The sequence below is a fragment of the Vidua chalybeata genome, chromosome 9 (assembly GCF_026979565.1).
Source record: "Vidua chalybeata isolate OUT-0048 chromosome 9, bVidCha1 merged haplotype, whole genome shotgun sequence".
NCBI lineage: Eukaryota > Metazoa > Chordata > Aves > Passeriformes > Viduidae > Vidua > Vidua chalybeata.
In genome coordinates, this window is record NC_071538.1 from 25364977 (window position 1) to 25390387 (window position 25411).

The 25411-nt window shown below is 39.0% G+C and overlaps 1 protein-coding gene and 1 long non-coding RNA gene across 8 annotated transcripts in view; one reads left to right on the forward strand and one right to left on the reverse strand.

Annotated features, from left to right (window-relative positions):
* Window positions 1–25411, forward strand: part of NTNG1 (netrin G1) — a 150771-nt gene that overhangs the window by 80887 nt on the left and 44473 nt on the right. For all 7 annotated transcript variants that reach the window (XM_053950602.1, XM_053950599.1, XM_053950597.1 and 4 more), the window contains exons 4-5: window positions 12552–12724; window positions 22501–22527. In XM_053950602.1, coding sequence (XP_053806577.1) covers window positions 12552–12724; window positions 22501–22527 — 200 coding nt within the window. The remainder of the gene's footprint in view (window positions 1–12551; window positions 12725–22500; window positions 22528–25411) is intronic.
* LOC128792311 (uncharacterized) lies at window positions 295–3442 on the reverse strand. The gene is made up of 3 exons (XR_008432364.1): window positions 3371–3442; window positions 1009–1235; window positions 295–352 (listed from the first exon to the last, which is right to left on the reverse strand). It is a non-coding gene; the product is annotated as an uncharacterized LOC128792311 (long non-coding RNA).

Consider the following 25411-nt stretch of genomic DNA (forward strand, 5'->3'; position numbering starts at 1 on the left):
TTAATAAAGAGAACACAGCTGCCTTATAATTATCCTTAAAGCTGAAGTTCAGCTACGTGGTTTTTCTAAAAGAGATCAATTAAGCTGCCCTCATGCTAAGCACCTTGCTCTCCTTCACCCTGGAGAGGCGTGGAGCAGAGGTGGCAGCAGGAGCTGGCAGTGGCCATGGGCTCCGAGCCCTGGGAGCCAGGCAGGGCTGCAGAGGGACAGAGAGCACCAAGCCTCACCTCAGCAGCACCTGGAGGTCATGTCAGCAACAACCAGCAGGACACAGGAACAGCAGGACACTGTTTACCTGGGTAAAAAGGTGCCTTTCCAGGTGGTTACAGCGCTGAACCTCGGGCAGTGGCTTCTGTGCAGATGAGGTGAAAGTAGGAATGAGCATGAAAAGAGAAATGTTAAGCTAGTTTTCAGAATCAAGCATTAGTCTGCACAATTAAAAAATATTTTAGATATTTATCATTTTAAAATATCCACTAAGAGGACAGGCCACTAAATTATATGCCAAAAGTTTTCATGTCTGGATTCTCAAAAGTCTGAAAAGACAACCACCTGAATTACATTTCTATTTATGCCCTCACTTACCCCAGCAGTTTTTCTAAATGTCCAAACAGTGTCCAGACATCTCATGGTGATATTGAAAATAAAAGAGTGCTTTTATCAATATTTTTTTACCTTTCCCCAACACATCTTCTATAAAACAAAAAGAATAAAAGAAAGGAAATCTGATTTTTTCTGTTTAAAGTACTTACAGCCTGGGCTTTTCAGGGACTGTTAGGTCATATGTAACCATTAACAAAACTTAACTGGAAAGAAAACTTAGCTTTTGTTTTTTGGTGTGCTTTATTGCTGGTTGTGTGTATTGGTGGTTCACCTAAAGCAAAAGGTGGCCAACATACATAGTAAAAAAACGGGGATATGTTCAATAGACCTTTTATCTTTGGATAAAAGTCTGACTTCTTCCTGGCTCTTTTCAAAGAGAAGTAAGCAGGTCTCCTGATGACCTACCTGAAGCTTTTCTGCTGGCTCCTTTCCCTTGCTCCAGCTCCATATCCTTCCACATCCTGCATAGCTCCTGTCCCTGGGGTTGAAGCAGCACCTCTGGCAGGGTTAGACAGCCTCCATAAATGATTCTGCTTTGTGTTTGCTTTTTTCTCAATACAACTCATCTTCTTGGAAACATTTTTTTCCCTGGTGTTTGTGTTTATTTGGAAAGGAGGTGAAAATCTTCTCACCTAAAGACACAAGCATAACAGGAGGGATTTAAAGCAGAGCTGGTCACAACAGATGCTTATCAGAGAATAAGCAGAGGAGAAGGTTCCTCACTAAGTCCTGATAGCAGCACCCACAGGAAAACCTTTCCTGTTACTGACTGCAGGAGCAGGACCTGGCTATTCATTACATTTAAGCTAGCAGAGGTCTCACTTTTTCAGGTGATACCTGGTGCCAAAAGCCAGTGTGGGTGGGGTGGGCTGTTCTGCACCTCTTCTGTGCCTACATGCAGGGACCCTGCCCTCCCAGCTCTGCAGCTGCCTGGGGTGCAGAGGTTCCACCAGCAAGGACAGCAGTGAGCCCTGGCCACCCCCTGCTCCTCCAGGAGCACTGCTCAGAGCAGCACAAGGTGTATTTTCTCTCCCTTGGAGGCAACCAGTTACAGCCCATACCCCACTCTTCCATGTATACAATCCACAGCAGTGACTACTGGGGACACGTTTGAGCTTTTAAATGAGCCTTTGGGAGGCTTCTTAAACAGAAATGCTTTAAAACCTTTTAAGAAGAGCAGCAGATATATGGCTTCACAGAGCTGGTTTCCCTGGTGTTGAATTCTGTGGGCACCATGGATATCTTTATGCTGCTTTTCTTGGTTATAGTCCCCCAAGGGTTACCAAAATCAGTATGAAATTACCCTTGCTTGTTTCTCATGTAGCAGAAACACTGCTCTTTTGACACTAAATACTTTATTCCCTACTGTGACACAATAGGTGCTATGCCCTGAGTCTTTTTCTAAGCTAGTAAAGATATTTCTGCTTCAGCCAGGTCTGTCCTGCATCAGTCATGGACACAAATTCCTAACAGCTCAGTCGGGGTATTGCTGCATGCGAGAATAAAATTTCTCCCACTGCAGACAGTTAAATGACATTTTTGAATGGGATTTGTAAACCATGTCCACTTGGATGGTAATTTAATGGCCACAATTCTAGACCTCCCACACAACAAATTGTTCCTTTTCAGTGTTGTGCTGGGAAAAAGAATTTGGGACCAGCTGGCAGCTGATGCTGTGAAATACTACTTACAAATAAAGACAGGAAGCTTGGTGTAATCACTAGCATCTTAGAGCAGCTTTCTTGGGAGTGCTGCTGAGCAGATGTAAGACTGGTACTTATTAATTAAACTAAGCCCAGAAAAATTGATTTCTCAATAAACTTCAAAGTGGTGATGCACATTAGCACAATGCTGGGAGTTCCAAATCTAGTGTTCAGATTTGTATCAGGAGAAAAGAGAACAAAAACTGACTCCTGAAGATTTCTTAACTTCTCTTTTTAATTTTTTAAGCTACAAAACCTTGCAGTGATATATTGCTGCACCTTTCGTGCAAGGTTTGTGTGCCACGTTCTTAAATCTAGCAGGCTGTGGTAGAGACTTTTACAATTGCTACAATACAGCAGTTAAATTCTGCTGGTGGTATTATCATGATTAAGATAGAAGGTGGTTTTCAGGTATCTTTTCACGTCTGTTGACTTGTTGATAATGATAACTGCCCAATGATGGATGGCAAAATAAGACTGGCTAAGAAGGACATTGGACAGCACCAAAGAATTTAAAATACCAAAAGCTTTTCTTTCTTAATATCCTGATAGCAATGAGCAGTTGTCAAATCTCAGATAACATGCTCCCTAACTTCTTTGCACTATCAGACAAACAGTGGCAGGGTACTGCCAAGCAGACTGTGTTATTCCAGCTGGTGGGTGGAGAGAGATGTATTCTTGTCCCAGTACACCTTGCCACTCTGATATGTAACACTACAGGGAGCTGAGGATATTCAGGTTTTTACCATCTCCTAGTTTTTCCTGAGATTTAGAGCAAACCAACTAAAACAGGAGATACATCATGGCAACTCAGAACACCTGAGCTCTGTAGTACCTCTGCAACACCTGCTTCTCCCTCTGCCCTCTCAACCCATCCCTGTGTCAAGACATTGATTGCTGTGCGAAGTACAGCAATTTAGTAGGTGAGACCAAAGGGATTCCAGTGAGAAAGAAAAAAATTCTCAAGAGAGAAAGAAAAAGCAAAACTACTTGTAACACTGATATACTTCGAGTTTACATCAGCTACTTTTTCTCAGTTCTTCATTGGTAGTCTGGGAACCTACCAAAACAATCACTAGTGTTAAATGACCAGTTGGTAGCACTGGAAGAAACTGTCATTCTTGGCCTTGATCTTCATCTTCACAAGAGGTTTTGCTTCTTTTCTGGAAGAGACATGACCACCTTTGTCAGCATCCTCCACGTAGGTAAAAAAACTTCCTGTTTCTGAGGTTAAAGATTAGAGCAAAATAGATACATGGAAACAATGTGGAATATTGGCATCCTGCCTTGTCAGCAGTCCTGTCCCTAAGCACATCACACCTGGGCTCCCTATCCTCCACTGATTCCCAATTTCCATCCCATGATTATTCAAGGCCTTGGACCTGCCACTGAAAATTATAAAAAGATTATCTGTCGTTACCTAAAAATACAGCCACCAAGCTTAGGGTAATATGAATGAAAGCTGGAAACAAATTAGGCTTCATTTCAGGCAGTGTGAACTAACATAAATTCATTGAATTTACAGGAGCCAGATGGATTTACATCAGCTAAGAATCTGACAAAGCGTGTTCACGAGTGAAAGTATTTGCAGAACACGCTGCTGGCAAACTCTAGCAGATTTTATAATCACTTTCTTTATTGACACATTTCCATAAAAACTAATACCTCTGAAGAAAAAAGCAAAGATGAATGTTTAGGAAGGAAATGGAAGTTAGTTTTCTACAGCAGCTATATATTCAGACATTTATTTCTGCTTTAACACTTAGAGAATATGGAATCAAAGTTAGAAAAAGCATGTGTCCACTCCACTTGTCTAAGTTTATAAAAGTATTTAATATTAAGGATAGGTATTTTTTAATGTGGTAAACTGAAATAACTTGGACTCATAATTAGCTGTTCTGTTCTATTAGACTTAAGCATCAGTAGATTACTTTTTGCCTTTGGATCTAAGAAACAGAAGAAAGTCTGAATATTTTCTAAAGTCACAATGTCTGCTGGTCTGTGACATTTTTTTTATGCAGTCACAAACTCAGAACAGTTATAAATGCTTAACTACTAAGGCATTTGCTCAGGTTACTGCCTCCTCCTTTCTGTGTTTGTGATGAGTGCTGTTGATCTAGGCTGCAACATTTTGAGTTGCCTCTGTTTGTCTGGAAGGCTGTCATTTGGTACACTACTGCATTTCAGAAACATTTATAGTTTATTTGGCAAAGTATAGTAGCTTGTGGCCCTCTGTCTGAAAGAGGCAGGGGAAAAGGAGAAGCAAAGCCAGAAGGACCTGCCTCAATGATATTTTGCTTCAAAAGGAAGATAGTATGTATTGATCAGACAATAATCAATCTTAATACATGTTGAGATATAAATTGATCAGTAGTGATGCTGTAGTTGTTGGTATGGCCAGCATTTACTTGACAGTATAAAGAAATGCTTACTAGCATATGAACAAAATAAATCTTATTAATATTTAAATTTAGCACTTCCATACTCTTATTGTTGGGTTGGCTTAGTGCCAACAGTGGGCAGTTCCACACCCTGCAAGCTTTCTGTGAGCCTTGGCACTGAGGGAATTATGCTGCCCTTTTGGACTTTGTTTTCTTTTTTAATTTCAAGCTCTCCAAACTGCTTGGAAGTAGGCCGCTGAGAAAGCAAAGCAAACATGCTCTCTGTGCCTCGGCTTTGCTGTTCCCCACTAGATACATTATATTCAGCTGAGGGAGAATAAGAAGCTATTTTCCTCAATTTTCCATACTGCCTGTGGGAATCTAATTCAATTTCCTCCCATATTTAGCAGTGAAAACGAAACAGTAAAGAATAAAGTTGAAGAGGCTTCTGTAAATCTCTGGATTCTAAGGTGCAGCAGGATTACTGAGCACAGGTTAAACTTCTTTTCTAATCACAAAGCTACTTACAGATTTAAGAAGCTTAAAAACCTGATCCACCATTAGTCCTTGCTTTGCAAATGAAAGAATAATATATCTACCTATACAAAGTTATATTTGTTATTATTGAATTTGTTTATCCCTTATTATTGATGTAGCCCTATTCCACAAAGGAATTTTTTTTCAATGAGAGATTATGATGTATTAGATAAATTCAGGGAAAAGGACAGGGAAAAAACTGGTGACCAAATGCTTTTCCAGAAATAAACAAGTGAAAAAAAGGACTCACATTTCATTACTCTCACTATAGTGGCTACATTTAACCACCAGACTACAGGGGTCTTATTCCTAATGTCCAGAAAAAGATGCAGTGCGCTCTCTGCATTGATGTATGGAATCTAAATGTGGACCTGAGATACTCAGATGAGTAAAAAAAAAATATTAATAGAAAACAGGAGTTACTTTTTTGCTTCATGTAAGCCAGAACATTTGTTCAGCAGACCTACTTGCAGCCAGCAAGCCATGCCATTTTCTGATTGTCAACTGTCCTTAGGTGATTTTGACCCTTTTAGCTCAAAACTTCAGATGGGTAGTCCTTACAGCAAGCATTGGTAGCCAAGATTGCAGTAATTATCTTGTTACCACTTTGATGAAAGTGTGTCTGCTGCATCCCCACAGAAATAAATTGGCCAGCAGTCATTTTATTTCTTCACAACAGTATCCTTTATATTTGTTTTTATCCCCACAAAATCTATTAAGCTTAGAAAACTACAATAAGGATCAGCACACTTTGGGGTTTTGACATGATATGGAAAAACCTTACAATATAATGAATAATAGTGTTCAGCCAACATGATGTTTCTGAGACTGTGAACCTCAATGGAAACATGTTCACTTGTCAGAGAAAATTAAAGGATAACCAGACTTACCTAAGTAATGATGTTTACCTTGTACACTCAATGGTGCAAGAGTTTTGTAACTTACCTGTAAATATAGTTTTTCAAGTTATGATGAATTTGTCTCATAAAGAGTTAAAAAAAAAAAATAAACGTGAAAAATAATGATTCAGTGGCAAAGATGTCATGGTATATTTTGACTTTTGCTTTCTCAATTTACATCTCATCCTCCTTCCTGGCTGAGGTATCACTTCAAATGTATCTGTAATGTGGAATTTTCCTCTGTCTACATTACATTAGAAAACTAAACCTCGCTGGGGAAGCTGCCTCAAGGTCATTAGTAAGCTTGAGAGGCATAATGTAGATGACAGCCTTAACACGTTTGATGTCATGATAAACACGGCCAGGTCCTTTAGGACAACTGTAACAAGGTGCTGGAAGTAGTTGCTAGCACTGGGGAGCTGACTAAGGCTCCTACCATTGCCAACAGTGTTTTAAAATGCCTAATTAAAACTGTGTGGGGATGGTATTTTTCGTTGTGTGGGCAGTAATGTGAAGAGCAAACACACCAACTCCTCTGCAAGCTCCTCTGCTTACCTGGGAGCAGGGAGCCGACTCGTGGCCTGCAGAAGCGAAGAGCCTGTGCAGAAGGCTTCCAAGTTGGTTTCAAGTTAATTTTCTAAACTTTGGCAATGACCTAGAATGATTCAAAGATGTAACTAAGTGAGGAACATATGGCTAGTCGTTAAAAATGTATCAAAGAGCTCCTCTTCTCTTTCTTTCTCGTGAATGATCTCTTGAACATCAAGGATCCCCTCACGTGCCCCCAGTCTGTTGGTTGGCACTCCCCTGCGAGAGCGTCGGCACGATATTAGCAATTACCTTAGTGATATTTACAGCATTTTAATGTCACTTGCCTGTATGTAAATAGAGTCTGTGAGGAGCACAGCACACCCAGGGCTCCCACCACAACAGCACTGCTCCATCAGTGCGCCAGAGCGCTCCTGTGCCTTATGTAACTGCCAAAAATATCATTTCAATTGCTTTATGACAAAATAATGAGTCTGTCAGAGATGAGTGGTCAGAAAAACAAATTTGTTCTCCCACACAATTAGGGTTTATAGCATTGGACAGCAATATCAATCTCCAGTGATTCAAAATTGAATTTGCACGTTGAGGGAAATGTGTTCTTGCGTGTGCTATAACCAGGCTGCTTAGCAGGGGGAGTCTGTGCAGGTTGAACTGGGAAGATGGATATCCACTGTGCTGCAGAAACATCAGGCTGGAAGTTTCCAAATGCAGACAAGTTTTGTGGGGCCATGGCATTCACTTCCACAAGCTCAGCACTGACAGAGCTGCCCCACCAGGAGCAATAATAAAAAAGTCTGCAAAAACTGTCACCAGATATAAATGGCAGACAGCTTTTCCCTTTAGGTAGAAAGCCATTTCAAGGCCTACATCTCTCCATACGTGACCTAATTGTCCATGGAGTTGTTGATATTTATAATCATGGACCTCAGTCATTCTCTGTAAAGTCATACAAGCATTAGACCTCGGCAGTGCCATTTACAGTGAGCATGTACTGTATCTCAGAACTGCACTTTGCCCTTAACATTTGCTGTGTCCTTACATGAGATTTTGCCCTTAAGCTGTTAGCCAGTGCAGTGCAGAGGCTGCAGCACAGATCCTCTTCTGTTTTCCAGACCTTAACCTGTGCTCTCAAACCTGCTGTACTGATTACAGCTCCCTCTGTCATCCTCTTCTTTGCACAGGCAAACCCACTTGGTGTGCCAGCAGCTGCTACCCACCCACTGCTACCCAGTAATTGCCTTTCTGGGTGTGTGTACATCATACCCTGTACAGGACTTGGACTTTCTTCTTTGGAATACTGTCATATGGAACTCAGTACACTGGAGGTGAAATCAGTTTTTTAGGTTTTCAGACCCTCTCCATTCTTACACAAGCAGCCAAAGCAAGCACATTCTGCCAATGGAAGCATCAACACAGTCTATGGGATTGTTGCATTGAATGTGTTTTGTATGTAATTAAAGCTTTTGTTAGTATTTCAGATTGACAGCAGTAACAGCTAGGAACAGCCTTCAAAGTAAGTGGTCAATGAAATTACAAATGGCACCTAGGATTTTCAGTAATAATTTATCACCATGGATACTCATATAAGATAACAAAATCCTTCCTTCTCTCTGGAGTAGAAAAGAAAGGTAATCTTCCATACGAAAGAGATGAATTTGGGTATCCTCCATAGGAAGCTGATTGCACATCTTGAGTGATCTGCTGGGAGCCCAAGTCAGCTAACAGATCAGTGGTGCTCAGCTGATTGACAGCTGAAATTCCTAAAGTCCAGACTGTGCTGCTTTGTTTTCACACCACTGACAATCCAGTGGATCTTATCAAAAGAGTGTCACTCTCATGGTCTGTCTGGGTGCTGCTTTTACCAAAATAGCCTTCTTTCTGTAACCCTAAATATTTCTGTTTTCCTTACTGCTTATCCTGCAAATAGAAGCAGCTTTTTATTGTACTCTAGTCATCTCTCAGCCCCGCTATGCTCATTTACCTCTCTCAGTCATCCAGAGAAGTCTGTTCCTCAAGCACAACACGCATTTCTTTTGCAGAAGTCTCTGAGACTGTGCATATGTACACTCTGATGAGGTCCCTGGGACAGATTGCCCAATTCCTAGTGCACCCTTCATAAAAAACCAAAGGCATATGAAATATTATTTCCCTGTTTCTCTCTCCACATACACCACAGATTTTGATACTGGCTTGGTTTTCCCCAGACACAGTACCCTCCCGTTTGCTTTCTACAGATGCTTCTTGTTCTCTTTCAGTTTTAGCTCTGCCTGCATTTTACACACATTCACTGTTCAGCTACGTCCTTGATTTGCAGTGGAAATCATGATCAATCTCTTCAAGATCTGTCAAGTGGCTTCAACGAAAAAGAATGGTGCAAGAGGGGAATCAGAGCTGCTGGTTCAGTCTTCCGAACATCTTATTTTACTTAGGCTTCCACTTTTACTCTGTATATATAGTTGCTGACACGAACAAGACTATAAGTTCAATCATTTCAGATTCTATTAATCTACAGATTTTTCATACTTGTATGAAAATAATCATGAGCCAAACCCAACTTTTCTGTTGCCTATAGGCTAAGAAGGCAAAGTTTTTACCACACATTAACTGATCTTTTGTGGTTTGGGTTTAGTGGGGGGGGGGGTTTTAAACATTTCTTTTTGTGACTAGTATAACTAACTCTTATTAAGTCAAATTTGACATTTCTAATATAAATGTACTTTTAACCTTCATTTTAGCTAGTCTTGTAGTAAAACAGTGACCACATTTGTTCCTTATCTTCTTCTCATTAGAAAGTGTACACAGCTAAGTTTCAAGTATTCTGAGGATTATTTGGAAATTCACCATTGCTGGCTCTCTTTTTGCTCCGTTATTAACATTAGATTTGGGCTATCCTCTGCCTACAAAAGTTTTAGATCAGTCCTTTATTTTTTTTCCAGTGATCAAACTTATTGTTTCTCTTATTCTCTTTAAATCATACTCCTAGAAGGCTACATTACTCTCTCCACATAGCTTTTTTTTTGCCTTTTTTTTTTTTTTTGAGGGGGGCAGCATTCATTGGAGCTTGGTTTAGTGGGGGTTTTTCAGTTTTTTTATTATTACTTGGAATTTTCTTTTAAGACGGGATGCAGCATTCTGAGTAATTCTGCTGGGAAAGCTTTCAAAAATACATATAAAGCATATAAATAAGTTGATCTGCATAAAGGCACTGATTGAATGGATCTTTGATTATTCTACTGGTTTAGGACAAGAAAAGCCATTTAGCAATTCTTCCATTTAGGAAGTTAACTGGCTAAAATTTCCCTACTTTGTGTATTTTGTGCGTATTTAGTCTGAATGCCTATATGGGGGCTGTAGGTTTTAAATCTCAGTTAATAGGGTTTTAAAATTTGACAGGAGGTTGCCAGCTACTTCTAGAAGAAAATGCATTTTGCTGTTTCTGTGCAAAGCTGCCTGTATCTGGTACAAACATAGCCCTCCAGGATGTCTCACTGTCTCTGTCCGGTGGGGCTTGGTGGCTGCAGTCACACGAGATGCCTTGTGCAGGACCCTGCCACGTGCACTCCAGAACAGCTGCCTGGTGTGGGTGTGGGTGCTGCACCTTGGGCTGACAAGCACTTCCTCTGCAGCAGTCTTGACCTAAGAAGTTAAAAAAACAGGCCCCAGGACAGGCAGCAGAGCTGTGCTGCCCATGGGAAATCTCTTGCCTGGGAAATCAGGAAAAGGAGGAGGCAGCCTGGTGGGACACAGAGGGATTAGGCAAGTGGGCAGTAAAAGGAAATGGTGAGGCTATATGGGAGTTATTTGTGTATGTGTATATATATCCATACATATAAATACATGCATATGTTTTGCATATATATGTGAAGAGGCATGGCACAGAACTGGATAGAAGCAGAGGAGGATGGAGAAAGCCACAGTCCATCCAAGACTTTTACCCATGCAAGCAAAACTAATGAAGGGTCAGTCTCTCTTCAGGAACATCTGACAAGCACAGAATCTAAGTGTAAAGAGATTTTGCATAAGATTTTGTGACACAACTATTTTTTATTTTCAGGTGCTTGTTAAAAGAGCTGTGAATATTTACTCCAATTAGCAGATGGATAAACCTTTATCTTCCCCCACCTCAGTTCCTGTACAAGTCTGCAGCACCCTTTCAGAGCACTAGGTACTACAGCTTTTCCTCAGAATCAACACCTTTTTTCCTCTTGCCTAGATTAGTTTGCTGCCTCTGACACTGAGTCCCTACAATAAAACAGAAATCTGATTCTGAAAGAAATCCAGTCCCTTCCTCTCTCTCATTTGTTCTAGTTACTTGACAGTCTCTCCTGCTTTTCTCCTCTATTTTTTGGTCTTGTTCTTACTCTATATCTGTCCTGTTTGGAGTGTTCCATTTTCATATTCCTGTGGACAGCAACCCATGGCTCTTTTAATAGCAGTACACTTTACCAAAATGTTCAGTGTCTAGTGAACAGATAGATGTCATTCACTGGTGCCAGACAAGCATCTTTCATTCTGCTACGGCAACTCACTAAAAATTCACAATTGATTTAGTCTTCAAGCGCACACATTTTGTAAATTGTGTAAAAATTACTCTTTCTCTTGTCCACCATACTGAATACATTTTGGTCATTTCAATTTTAAAGGTGTTGAACCTGTTTCTCTTTAGAATGAGCATTGCTCAAATAACAGCAGTTTCATTCATTTCTAGCACAGAGGAGAATGCTCCACCATCTACTGTATTACATATTCTTGTGGATTCTCTCCAGCAGCTACTTATGACAACTGCAAGCTTGTTTTACCCCGGGGATATATATGTATGTGGCCAATTGCTTCAGGTCATATTCCTTCCAAATGGAAGTCAGCTTGACAGCTGTTAATTTGCACTTGGCCATTCCACGTGTTGTTTTGCTCTAATTATTGGTCACTGTATGGAACAGGTTATAAATGCCCACATGAGAACCCTGTAAATTACTAGATGTACAGTCATTAGGAAAACAAACAGGAAAGGTCATTAAGTACTGGTTTTCTCTCCAGCCCCAAACAGAAATAGATTTTAGCTGGTTTTGACATCCATTGGAAAGGGATGGAAAGAGGTGAAAATACCTTACTGTTTATGAAAGTAACTTCCCATTCTGTAAGTGTCCTAGTTTTAGGAAATGAGGGGAATTTAAGGAAAATACAATTGTTTTAAGACCAGATGCAAAGTCTAGTTTATCTAATGATTTTGTCACAAGGCTTGATTGGGTTTCTTTCCCAAGTAAAACTAAATGTGCCTACCAAAATAATTTGTCTGACCTTCAGCTACTACAGCTATATTAAATTAAAGTAGGAAAAGAAATTTCCTTTCTGAACAAGACAGTACTTGCTGGACAAGAATGGCAAGACACCATTATAGTGAGCTTTCCTTCTATTGAAGTGCGGTATTGCAGAGGATATTTAAATGAAGCCTGTTTTCTCAGGCTCCCAGGGTGTAATTTGGACCTTAATTTGGGCCAGATTCTGTAAGGACATAAGCAGAGGACTTGTTTTGCTCATGGGAACAGCAACTCTTGAATTTTTGCAAGATTATAGACCTATCTGTAAAAAAAATTATGAATCATTTATCTGTTCTCAGTGGAGCTGCAGTAGTGAAAACAAGATTCAGCATCTTGGAGTCTTAGTGACATTTCTGCTTTTAGACCTGTGTGAGCTGAAGATCTGCAACTTGCTCTATGCAGGGATGCCTTGTGATGTCATGCTTTCATGGTAGAACAATACCAGAGGGATGGCACAGAAATCAAGCAGTTGCCATAGGACATGCTTTTCTAAAACTTGAGCTTAAACTCACCTCACCTCTAAATAATATTCCACTTTGTTTTATTTTTGCCTTTTAAAATTAGGTGTAAGTGCAACCTTCATGCTACTGGCTGTAAAGAAGAAAACAAAAGACTACTTTGTGAATGTGAGCATAACACAACGGGCCCAGACTGTGGAAAATGCAAGAAGAATTATCAGGGCCGACCGTGGAGCCCTGGTTCTTATCTGCCTATACCTAAGGGCACTGCTAATATCTGTAAGTAGTTTTGTATAATAAGGATATTTCATTATTACAATTCTGCCCCATATCATGACTCTGAAGGAAGATTAATGTTTGCAAAGGTTTGTCATTTCTTTCTGACTCGGTGTGTATAATTGGACAAGGTGTCAATTTGTAAGTGCTAATTGTAAGTATACATCATCTGTGCACTCACATGGTTGTAAATAACTTCCAGGAGAGCCACATGTTTATATCCATAGACACATCCCTGGACACTGCACAGAAAGAGCTAAGGAATGAAAAAATTAGGACTCTTCACATAAAAAACACACACAGATGAGAGAAAACAGTGGGAATAACTGCAGTACTGCTCCAACCATGGTGCCCTCAGCTCTCCATTCATACATCCTTACTATCTTGGGATTAGTGACACTCTCAGTTCAGCGTGTGAGATCCTTGCTCATTTTCTGTCCATTTAAAAAGGGGGGGAAAAAAAACCTCAGGCATGATTTTTTATATTACTAACTAAAGATCTAAACATTGGGAAGGCAACATTTCCCTGATGTTGACCTGCAGTCCAGATTCAGATGCACTCTTGTAAATCAAGTGTTGAAGAGGGAAAGTGAGGGCAAAACCTGAGGTTTTACATTTGCTTGTTTCCAGCTAACAGCCACTCCACAACACACATGTGTACTATTCCAGCACACTTCTATATTATCCAAAGCAAGAAGTTACTGACAGCTCTATTTCCTGGTCCTGGACAGGATTGGGACAAAATAAATCATGGTGCTGAAAGAGAGGGCACAAAGACAAGTATAACCATCAGTTCCCCTTTTCATGTGTATATGAAATACACAGTGACTCAGAATCCCCCTGAACTGAGTAACAGACTTAAATTCCTTTGAAGAAAGGACTGAAAATGAGGATACCTTTTGACAGAAGTTACTAGCTTCTTTTAAGAAAAGAGTCCACAGTTTTGCCCTGATTAAAAGCAAAACATTCGTCTTAAAATATTAGATATAACAATTTATTGAAAAAGTTATTTGAGAGAAACAGAGTTATGTATGCAGCTGAATGAAAAGTTTAAAACCAGGAGCAGTGTGCAATGCTCAGAATGTTATCTAAGACTTCAAAGCAGCAGCTGTGAAGAATCAAAACTCGGAAATGAAGATCATAGGAAGCAGGACCTTATCAAGTAAAATGTGAGAGTAATAGACTAAGTAACAAACCATGAAGTGTGGGGGGCATGAAATTATGATAAAATTCTTACTGAGCAGAAAAAAATGAACTTCCAAAAAGCAGGGAAAAACATTTTGTAAGAGTATTCACTTTTTTCCGCCTGTTATAAAAACTGAGTGTGGCTCACAGAATTAATAGTTTAAAGCTATGTTTGGGAAATATGGTGAGATTTTCCTGGTTGATTTTAGCTAAATTCAGCTTGCTGTGAGTTTTACCTCATTCCCAGTCAGCTGAGCACACACCAGACAGAACAGTGGAATTAGCACCTACTGAAATAGTCTGAAGTTTGTTAAATCAACTTTATGCTAAAACAACATCAGTGAATTTCAGCAAATATACAGTTTCATCAAAAATCAAAACATTTTGTAAATAATAGGTAGTCATTTCTGGGGATGATGATGATGATGACAGTATCATGAAAACATAACCTTGTTTGAGCTGACGAATACTCCACTTACCCTCAAATCCTGACTTCAGCAGTCAGCAGCAGCAGGAATTTATGGCAAACAAGAAGAAGCATGAAGGATTTCTTCTTCACCTTCTCAGTTACCATGAAATAAACTGGCTTTCTGAGCTGGACTGCTGGGGTTGCTTGCTGCTGAACAGAGAGAGACACCCAGCTAATATAAGCTTGACCTCAGTGATACCTTATGGCAATACATTTCAAATTTTAGTGAGACAATGAGTGAAAGGTATTTCATTTTGCTTGCCTTAAATGTTTTCTATGGTTAAGCCAGGAAGATAAGGAAGGAACAAAGAATAATGCACTTCTGTTTACATCTGTTACACTATTTATCATTACATAGACCTGACCTTACCCACTCCCCTACTCTTTTTTTAAATGACAAATCTGATCTCTCTCATCTTATCATAAAACCATGCCACATCTCGTCATCTGTACTTTCTCCTCTGGTTCTATGATGTTATTTTTTTTATTTGATGAGGCTAAAAGTACACATGATATTCTAGACAGGACAGCAACATGGCTCTTCTATGATGACATAAAAATGTGCTTTTTCTATATTTTGTTACTCTCTGGATCAGTCCTTGAGTCCTTTTTTAAGACTGTACCACAGTTAAAACATGTCTTCTGGCCTCAAGGCTGATTTAATGACAGGTTATATGCTACAATAGTTAGTTCAGAAACACCATATTTGAGTTCCTGTAAAATACTTCTTGGGGCAACATTTCCTCATGGCAATTCTTGTTCAATACCATTTACTTCAAATGCTAACAGACTTTGAGAAAATTCTTCAGCAGGTGAGAATCTCTCTTTGTTATGAACATCAGTGAAAACAATTAATTTAGTATTCAATATTAAATTAATTATTAATTAGTAATATTATTAATAATACCTCAATTACCTGTCTTCTCAGTTTTCTCTCTGGGCCTCCTGCTTCTAGTATGATAGTTTTAAGAAAAAAGAATTACCAACTTCTGTGTCCACAGGAAGTTGATTCTCAAAATACTGTGGTTTATATTTAAATTAGCAGATTTTATGCTTTTTCCCCATATCTTTCTCCATTGAGAAGATTTACACTTTTGAAGGGTATCTTTCCAAAATCATCTACATTCTGTTGTTTTCAATTTGGCATTGGGGTTTGGATTTTTTTTTTTTTTTTTTTTTGCTTATAGGAGAGCTAATTTTTATAAGTTACAAAAAAAGAGATGAGTTATATATGATTATTCTGAGCCTCTCATACACTTGTCCCCAGCCGCTTCCATGCTGTTTGCATGCATATCTTTTTGGATGTTCTTTTCACTTTCCTTTTATCTAACTTCCTCATTTTCATTTCCTCGCTCTCTCAAAGTTAAATATTACTGCAGAATTTTTTTTAATCCTTTTCCTTCTCAACAAACATGTTGAGTTTCAGTCCAGAAGTGGTTCTCTGATAACTACTTCTTGAATTATGTCCTATGCACTGCCTCAGAACTAAATCAGCTTGTCTTCTTGTGGGTTGTCTGATTCCTTGGTACAAGCAGAAATCATTTATGGTATGTAAATCTTCATTTCTTTTGTCACTTCTTGATTTAAGGCTGTATGTGTTGGAGCATATGAAGTTATGCATTATTGTGTAAACTCTCTGCACAGTCTGTGTAATTTCACTTAACTTGTTGCCTTTATGTTACCATCTCCATCATGTGGTCAGCAATGCAGCCCTGGTGTTATAGTCTCCCTAATCAGGTGTGGATTCTGAAATAGTTCCTGGAACATGTTGATAGAAATAACTTCCCTTCATATATTACTTCAGTTCTCTGGGGGCATTTTGTATAATCCAGTAATACAGTGTTCCTTTGATACTTCTCCTTCCTCTAATTTTCAAAGACCATCTTTTTCATCTAAGACCAAATTATTTAAAAATTTAAATATATTTGAAGTTTACATGAATATGCTTAAATAAGATACAGTTAAAAATAGTTGTATAAATGAAACACTGATTTTTTTTTTTCTTCTTTCCACAAAATAAAAAGATACTCTTTCTTGAGATTCTCTGAATTTATGAAATTTGTTCAGATTCAACAAGAAGCTCAATGTCTATTTCCAAATCTTTCCCAGCTGGAACTTCTGTTATTTCTATTCTTCTGTTTCTGCCATTTTTGGTGGCCAATAAGACTTCATCATACCTTTTCAAGCTACAGCTCCTGAAACAGAAGACCATTCCAGTTCATTCCGTAGTCATAGCGGAAACCTTGACACAAAGCTGTTTTCTTTATCCATTTATTTCTTCACCATTTTAAGTCACCCTGAGTTTTTCAGGAGAATGCAAAACATTTTTCCATGCTTTACCTGTGAAAGACAACAAGTACTCTGTTGTTTACTGGCACTAACAATATTTCTCCATTTGTCTCCACACAGCATTTATTTTATATTTCCACTCTATCTTATTGACTATTTTGTGATTACATTCATTCCCTTGTGCTGCCACCTTCTATAGATAGTTTTTTCTGCAATATGTTTTGACACACAAAGTGAACTTATTGAATTTCTCTCTACTTGGTATTACAGGATAGCTTTTCTCCTCAGCAGTTGTATGTGTCTGACAGCACTAGCCCTTTTCTTCCTCCTATTGTTTAGATCTCCTTTGGCACTTAGGTTCTTTGCTCCATCAGACAGAGCTGTCTCAGACTGCACTGAGCTGCCCTGCATCAAAGCCTGCTCGCTTTGTGTCAGTCCCTTCACCACCAATAACCTGTATCAAAAGTGCCCCACACTCAGCAGAACCCCCTCCCAGCTGTGACACGACTTTCCTAATTCATAGTTCAACATGAAACAAAGCATTGACCAAGACATGGGAAATATTGGTGGTTCTTTTCAGTCAAGAGTCATGTAGACATTCTCAGTTTACCAAATTTCTCCTGCAGTGGGTCCCCCTCCCAGGGCACAGCCTCTCTCTCAGCAGCACAGCCTTAAACTTCCCTGAAAGGCAAAAGACTGACAAGGCATCCGTGCAGCACAGCTGCCACAGAAACAGTTTCTGGCAAAACTTACGGCACCTCCAGAAGTGCACTGGTATTACCCTCACTGATGTTCAGTTTTCCCCATAAATATTTGCTGACACAAGGCCATCTTGAAGGATCAGCATAAATGAAGTTGTCCAAGAAGTTGTGCTTTCTAGTCAGGAATTCAGGTAACAAGGATGCCTCTAACTAAAAGGATCACACATCCTGTTTTCCAGTCAAAGCAGACTCATAAACTAGACAGTGTCCCATTTTCTAAGGGCCCATTCTCCCAAGTAACCAGAAGTTTTCCAATGTCTTCTTCATGACTTGATTTGAACAAATGGGACACTTATGTTGAAGTTATAAAATATTGGTCCTTGATGCTTTTCACAATGTGTTTCAAAGATAAAAAAGAATATATCAATCAATAAGTTACAAAACAGCAAAGCTTCATATTGCTCCTATTTTATATTTATATTACATATTAATATTAGCCCATGAAGCTCACAGAAGGTATAAAGTCACAAGAACATGTCACACAAAAGGCTGGGAAACCTAGTGTGAGGACAAAACTGCAGTATATCAAGAGCATTCAGGTAAACAGAAGTGTCAGAAAAAACTGCAGAAATCTGCAACTGATAAATTCATTTTCCTTCAACTGGGCATCCAGTGCAATAGCCAGCAAAACATTGCAGGTACATACCTAAAAACAATGCATTATAAATAACATGCTGTATTTTTTTTAAATAGAGCTTGAAAAATTATCCTTCAGCACTCTACCCTCTTGCATGACCCTGCTGAGCTGGCTGTTTGTGCTGGCTGTGGTGACATCTGTTGCTGGGAAATGAATTGTTTCCGTACGTCACTGGTTTCAAACAACTCTATTTTTGCCATATACAGTGAAAAGGTGAAATGAAAGAGACTTCTGGTCCTTAAGCAGCAGCAGCATGGGAAGGCAAACTGTCTGTTTTAAGATATTCAAAGTGCCAAAAATAGTCTGAGATTCAGGCTTTTCAAAGTTTCTAATATTCTATCAATAAATTACGATTACTTGAAAAAAAAATCCTTTGATCTCACTGGGTGTTTCCTAGACAGAATTTTCAATACTGGTTTGGACTCACTAAAACATAACACAAAGAAGTCCAAATTTTAAAAGATGTTACCCAATAAAACAATAACTATTTCCTCTGTTCCATTTATTTCTGGTGATATTGTTTGGGAAAGCAGAGGTGAGGGATAACAAACTTCATCAAAGCAGTTCCTTTTCTGTGAATTCAATCTATACAGAGGAACAACTGCATAATTAACAGTAGCAGGAGTTCTGGGGCTCTTGCAATGAAACAGATTGAATTTCCAAAGAATTTTCTTTCACTGTGTGTAATCCTTTGTTGGAATACAGGTTTAACAATGCATGGAAAGTTTACTCCTATGATCATAATGATCACTCCATTTCAGGGATTACAAGACACCAGTATCATCGAGCTTCTCAGGGCTTTAAATTGCTAGAGAATTCAGAAGTTCTGAAATTGATGCTGAGCATCTGATATTGCAATCATTCCTCAATGGAAGAGCTGCAAAGGGAAGAAAGATTCACTGCAGGGAGTGCTGTCATGCTGTAGGGCAGATATTCTAGCAAAAGATTAGATGAGGCATTAACATCCCTGCTCTGACTCTGCTATGAAAAGCTCTATATTTTGTTCCTGTTTAAGAGTCCTGCCAGAAGCACATGCAGGCATTGACAATGGAGGTGCTAAGAGAGTCTGCAGGGTGTGACCTGCCCTGACACTGGAAGCAGCCGTGTGGTCCCTGTCACCGAAAGCTTGATCCATTTCTTTGTGTTAAGGATTTCACACTGACACAAACTAGAGACAGAATCAAAGACTTGCTTTCTTCGCTAGCATCTGATTTGCTTTTTTCTTCATCTCAATAGCCAGCTCCATGGTAGCTAAGAGCTAAAACAACCCATTTCTGGAAGTAGGGGAAATTAGAAAATTACAGGGCAGATGCTGAAGATCATACGAAAGGAAAACACCAGATTTTTTTCCTCTCAAGTAATGAATATATATTTAGATGCACTTACAGTGCACATGTAATATACGAAACCACCACCCTCAAGTCAAGTCAAAAATAATAAATAGTATTAGTGACTTTCTCCTGCAAAATTTGCAATTTCAGGGGCGGTACCAACCTCTGAACTTATTTTGCATGCTTTATTTGATGTCCCCTCACTATAAATCTATTACCATTAATAACCATCCCAGTGATTTCAACTGGAAGATAATTTAGGCTGAACATTGTTTTGGTTTAACAACTGAATAGATGTAAATTCAATCCCTTTTTGTACCTTGCTCAATAGAATTGTCCATCAAAGGAGGCCTGATCCTTCATCTCTCTAATCTGTCCCCATCACTTCACTGCTGCAAAGTACTCACAGATTTCAGAACAAGGCTGACTGGAAATAATCCATGCCATGTTACAGACCAGGTTCAAGTCAAGGGCCAGCAGTGGTGGGAAGACCCCACAGCCTGGTGTTGTCCCCAGCAGTGGTGGGATGACCCCACAGCCTGTGGTTGTCCCCAGCAGTGGTGGGATGACCCTGCAGCCTGTGGTTGTCCCCAGCAATGGTGGGATGACCCCACAGCCTGTGGTTGTCCCCAGCAATGGGGGGATGACCCCGCAGCCTGTGGTTGTCCCCAGCAGTGGTGGCACAGGCAGAGCCCTGCACTCAAACCCTTGCCTGCCTCCACACTGACAGAGAGGGAGAGCAGAATCACACCTCCTGTGTCTGATTACCTAAGGACTTGCACCAAATCCAGCTCAGCTGAATTCAAGAGCTAGCCTCAATATGTAACTCCAGATCTCACACGAACACTCCTTCTAAGAATAATTTCCCTATCATATGTGCGGTTTTCACAGAGTGTTAATAGATCCTGCTTCGTGGCCCTACATAACCAGTTCCTTTCCAGACAAACTCAGAAGTGTCATTCTCACTCTCTTTAGTAAGAAGAGCATAAAATAGTGCACTATCAAGGCCAGTCACCTCACACAGGGATACCTGGTAGTACAAAAATCGGTCTGATTACAGAAGACCACACCAACTAAGAAACTCTGTACAGAAATAGCAAAACAGCTTTTGAAACAGAACTAAAGATATCTTTGCAAGGTTAATACAGAGCCCTCAGGCTAGCAGGCATCTTGTGTTCATTACTCTCTGCCCAGGAAGCATTTATCACTATGAATTCATTGAAAATTTTGAAGTACGATAATATGAGGCAAGCAGACTTGCAGGAAAACCTCTTCCTTTGCTACAATCTGTTCAGGAGAGAAAGGAAAGGATATTTGTGTGTGTGTAGGAGACAGAGAGGTTTGAGGCGGGGGAGTATACCCAGAGGAAATACAAATACCATTTCACAGTGCAAGTGTGAGTGCGAAAACACAGTTTTTGTCTTTTATCTAATATTTGTGTAGGTTCCATGAGTGTATAAAGGAAAACTAATCCTGCTAATTTAAATCAGCTACAATGACTTGCAAAAATTTAAACAAGCTGCTATTGAAACTTCAGGGAAAAATATTTGAAAATTGATTGTCTTTTTGATATTTAAAATAAGGGGATAGATGTCCTCTTTAATTATCTTAACCAAAAAAAGCTGGTTTTGTTACTGTTAGAACTATGGCCACATTGTTCTATTATGATGATATTTGCATTTAGCATTCAATACCTCATGGTGCTAAAATTTTGGTAAATACACATTAATCTCAGCAGAATTGGAATAATTAAGTTTGCAAACAGCATCTGAGTGTGGGGTTGGGTGAGCAGCAGGTGCTGTCTGTGGTGCTCTGCCAGGCCACAGCTTCCATAGGATATAAAGCCCAAGAGCTGCAATTCTGATTGTGCCCCAGGATTGTTGTGGTGAAACACAAAAACTCTGGGTTTGGTCCCCATTCTGCAAATTCTCTTACTTCAGCATTGTCTTAGCCATGCCACAAGTTAGGATTTTTGCCAGCTAGACTCTGCAACTTTGCTTACATTGAATATCATTTATTCTTAATGATATTATTAAGGCAATTAATATATTATTAATTGCAGAGTGAGGTCCATGCCATCTCTGAGTAAGGGAGAACTTTAGGATAGATGTTGAAAGAAGTGTAGCAGATGTTTACTGGAGAAACAGACAGATTTCTGCAACAAAATGCATGCCACAAAAGTCAATAAAACTTTAAAAAGGCAAACTGTATTTAAGGAAAAGGATGCAAATATCCAGGATTTCCATACTGATCTGCAGTTTCTGACTAACCCAAGTGATGAGGCACAGTCCCATTAACAACAGCATTCAACCTTAAGAAAATGTCATTTCAGGAAAGATTTCATATCCATGGTTTTGTGGGCAGAGCAGACCTGACAAGAAGCTAGTTCTTGGGATTGCATTATACAACATGAGATCCCACACTGGATCCCACAGTGAAGGAGTTTTACTCCTTAACAGCCCCACCTCTTATGGCGAATTTCACCTGTCTCTCTGGAATGGTTTCCTTGCACTAATTTGGTTTAGGAATTGAAATGAACACAGGAAAAAAAAATAAATCAATGAGAGGCTTAATCAATATGGCCAACCTACTGCATTAGAGTGTTTCACTCAATTACAATTCTTTTACATAGTTTCATTTAGATAACTGTCAGGTAAAAGAGGGAAAAATAGTTCTATACAATTAATGCAACAGAAGGTACCAACTGATTTAAGCAGCTGGCCAAAGCAGTTAGCAATGCATCTATCCCTTGGTTAAATTACTCTCACGGATCTGCATAATACATGCATGACTGATATTTTTATCTAGAGCATTAAACCTAATGGCTGGTTAGTTGAAATACAAGACTGTTCTGAACAAATTCATGAAGTTCAGAGAGCTGGTATAGATCCCATCTGTCAATGCATTTTAGTGGTCCCTGCAGCCCCATACTGAAAAATCTAAAAGACTCTGCATTTATAAAGGACTGGGCACATAATGGCAGATGCTTGAGTTTAACTATGTATTGATAAAGTATTCTGAAGATGTTTTCAGAATCTTAGGTGTAATAGCTCAACCAGCTACAGCAAACAGCTAACTACACTTCTTTGTGTTTTCTTTCTCTGCAGGTATACCCAGTATTTCCAGTATTGGTAGTAAGTAATAAAACCAGTATTGTTTTGCATTGTCATTCAGCTTCATGGATCTGATTTCCCAACATCCCTTTCTGGTGTAGATAATGTTTCTCTGACAGCATGCCCTGTGGTGCAGGGAATGTGTATTGGCCTTCCTCTCTGGCATTAACATGTAATTGTTATTACCTGGTCAGAGACAATGTCACTCCTTATATCTGCATTCAGCCCCAGATTTTCTGATCGATTCTTATCAGCAGATGAGCACTGAGTCCTATAAAACTAATGTGACACAAAGAATTAAGACACTGCTGCAGAGAAAATATTTGTTGAGCATTTTGAAGAAAAGTGTTTGCTAATAACAGAAGTATAGGACCAATAATTTTCATGTATGTATATGTGTGTGTACATTCAAAGAGCAGATGGAAAAGTTTATAAATGGAATAGCTTTCATGTCTATGAAGTAGATAGCAAATGCAACGTATCTGCTGGAATCTGCATTAACTCTAGTGGGCTTTGAACTCGGCTTTACTCCACAAAATAAATAGAATTGTGTTCCTTCACAGAAAAATGCTTTCCTGTATGCAATCAAAGTACCGAAATACAACTCTTAAACTATAACAAACCATGACATCGTTACATAAGGAACTACTATATCAATGAAATAGATGATTACTTAAACAAAACATATGCAGAGACCAAGTGCACAGCAGCTGAGCTGTGAGCCTCGGCTAAGTTCCACAGCTGAGGAGTGCATACAGTCATGGCACATTAGTTAATTGCCAATAAAGCAGGGAGGGAGAAATGGGATCCTGCTGTGGCTCAAGGAAAGAATATTCCTCACAGCCTCAGCTTTGCAAATACTTTGGGCACAACTTGCATAGTACAGGACAATCACAGTTATAAAATATCACAGTTGTTAAATGGAATTTGCCATACTTGCTATCCAAGTGAAAAGTTTTTAACAATTTGGGCAAAACTGTCTCACTTTTTATGATGCAGGGTCAGGACTATCAATTTATAATCAACTCAGTTTACTTAAGCTCATGAATAGCACTGATTTGTTAAGCTCTAGACAGGCAAGTTAAATACTATCAAAACTATCTCCCTTGCAAGTGCGAGCAGTTTTAGCAGCTGAATACCACAGCATCTGTTTTCTGCTTTAAATAGAAAAACAGCATCAATGACAATAATGTGCAAATGAAAGCCTTAAATCTTAATAATGTCATTTGCCTGCTCTAGTGTCTCCTCTGGTATTTGCACGCCTGCAGATTCATAGTGATGTGCTATTTTCAAAACTTTGTGTTTATACATATGTTTCATTGCAAAAAAAAATTAACTAAATGAAAGAGAGTAAGTTTATGTTACCATTCTCAGAAATATTCCTGCCATTAATAACAGAAATGGGATGAACGGGAAATAGCTCTTTGGAGTTTGATTGTGCTATAGTTTCTTACTACTGTGTTGCATGGTCTATATGGTTGTGTTTTCACTTCACCCTCCATACAGCCTTCGTCACCACATCTACCATTTCTGAGCATCAGCAGATGTTGGCCTTTGAAAACTTAATAGGGAAACTCAAATACCTTTTGAACAATGGTGAGCTGAAAGGATGCATTGTTGACCTCTTTGTATTTTACACTGCGGTGATTAGTACAGTTTATTTATTACAAACGGAGAAAAGTCTGTTTAACATTCTGTAGGAAATACAAGAGTTTCTGCAAATCTGTTTTATCTTTAGTCTGCTGTAAATGTCTTGGGATAATATGTGCTAGAATTCAATATGTTTCTTTGCCTACCTAAAAAGGGTGAAGTATGAGCATCTCTTCATGAGCACAAGTAAATACTGCTTGCTTTTTCCATGTGTTTTTTCTTAAATAGCTCAGGGGAGAAATAACTCCACTTGCTTAATGTTCTGGACACCTTTCCTATAACACAGAAATAGCATAATTTTTGTTAAACAAGGACAGAATCCATAAATTTATCCTGTTCTCAAAGAGAATTTAACAGAAGTCCAATTAACACACAAAACCAAACAAGATTAATTAGTCGTGGCTGCTTTAATGGATTCTGCATGATTTTTGTTTTGTCTATGCTAACACAGTATTTGTTTTCATATTAGCAGAGTTTTTCCCCATCTGGGGGCAGGAAGTTACTCTCAGGACATACAGTTTGGGTTTCATTTTGCCTGGCAGCAAACACCTACAGGGGGGTATTGGCTTTTTTCTAGTTTATGAGGATGGGGTTGGGACACAGGGGTGTTAGAAACACTAAACTTCCAGCATGCAAAGAAGATGCCACCTCAAGCAATGTTCATTTAACACTTTTTTGAGACTCCAATGAAAGCCAGCAAAGAAAAATAAAATATATTCACCGATGTGCACATATATGTATTATTCTCTATTTTCCTTTTTTACCTCAAAGGATTTTGTATTAAAGCAGCTTAGCACTAAAATTGGAACACAAAAAAAGAGTGGTCATTAGTAAACATCCTTTCTGATCATCTAGAAGAAAACAAAGCAAACAAAAAAACCTGAGAGCTTTCCCATTAAGGTCATTTGTACCTGCTGTTGTCTATCAGTAGAATAATAGGTTCTCTGATCATTTCCAGCATTCTTGATTACAATGCTGGCTCTTTCAGCATTTTTCAGCCATGTCTGAAAAAATACTGGTGAAAGTGTTAGCAATTAATGAGTCCCAAAACCATTTCATAATTTTAAGCAATGCTTATATACAGTATGTAAATATTCTGAAAACTGCATTATTTTACTTGCTAAAATAATGATTGTACAATTTTACATAGAGCAGTGCATAAAAAATGTTCATTATTATGACCAAATACCAAGATTACTAATCTGTACATGTATGCCTTCCAAAAGCTGAGTCTTCTAAGCTACTGCTTCTTTTT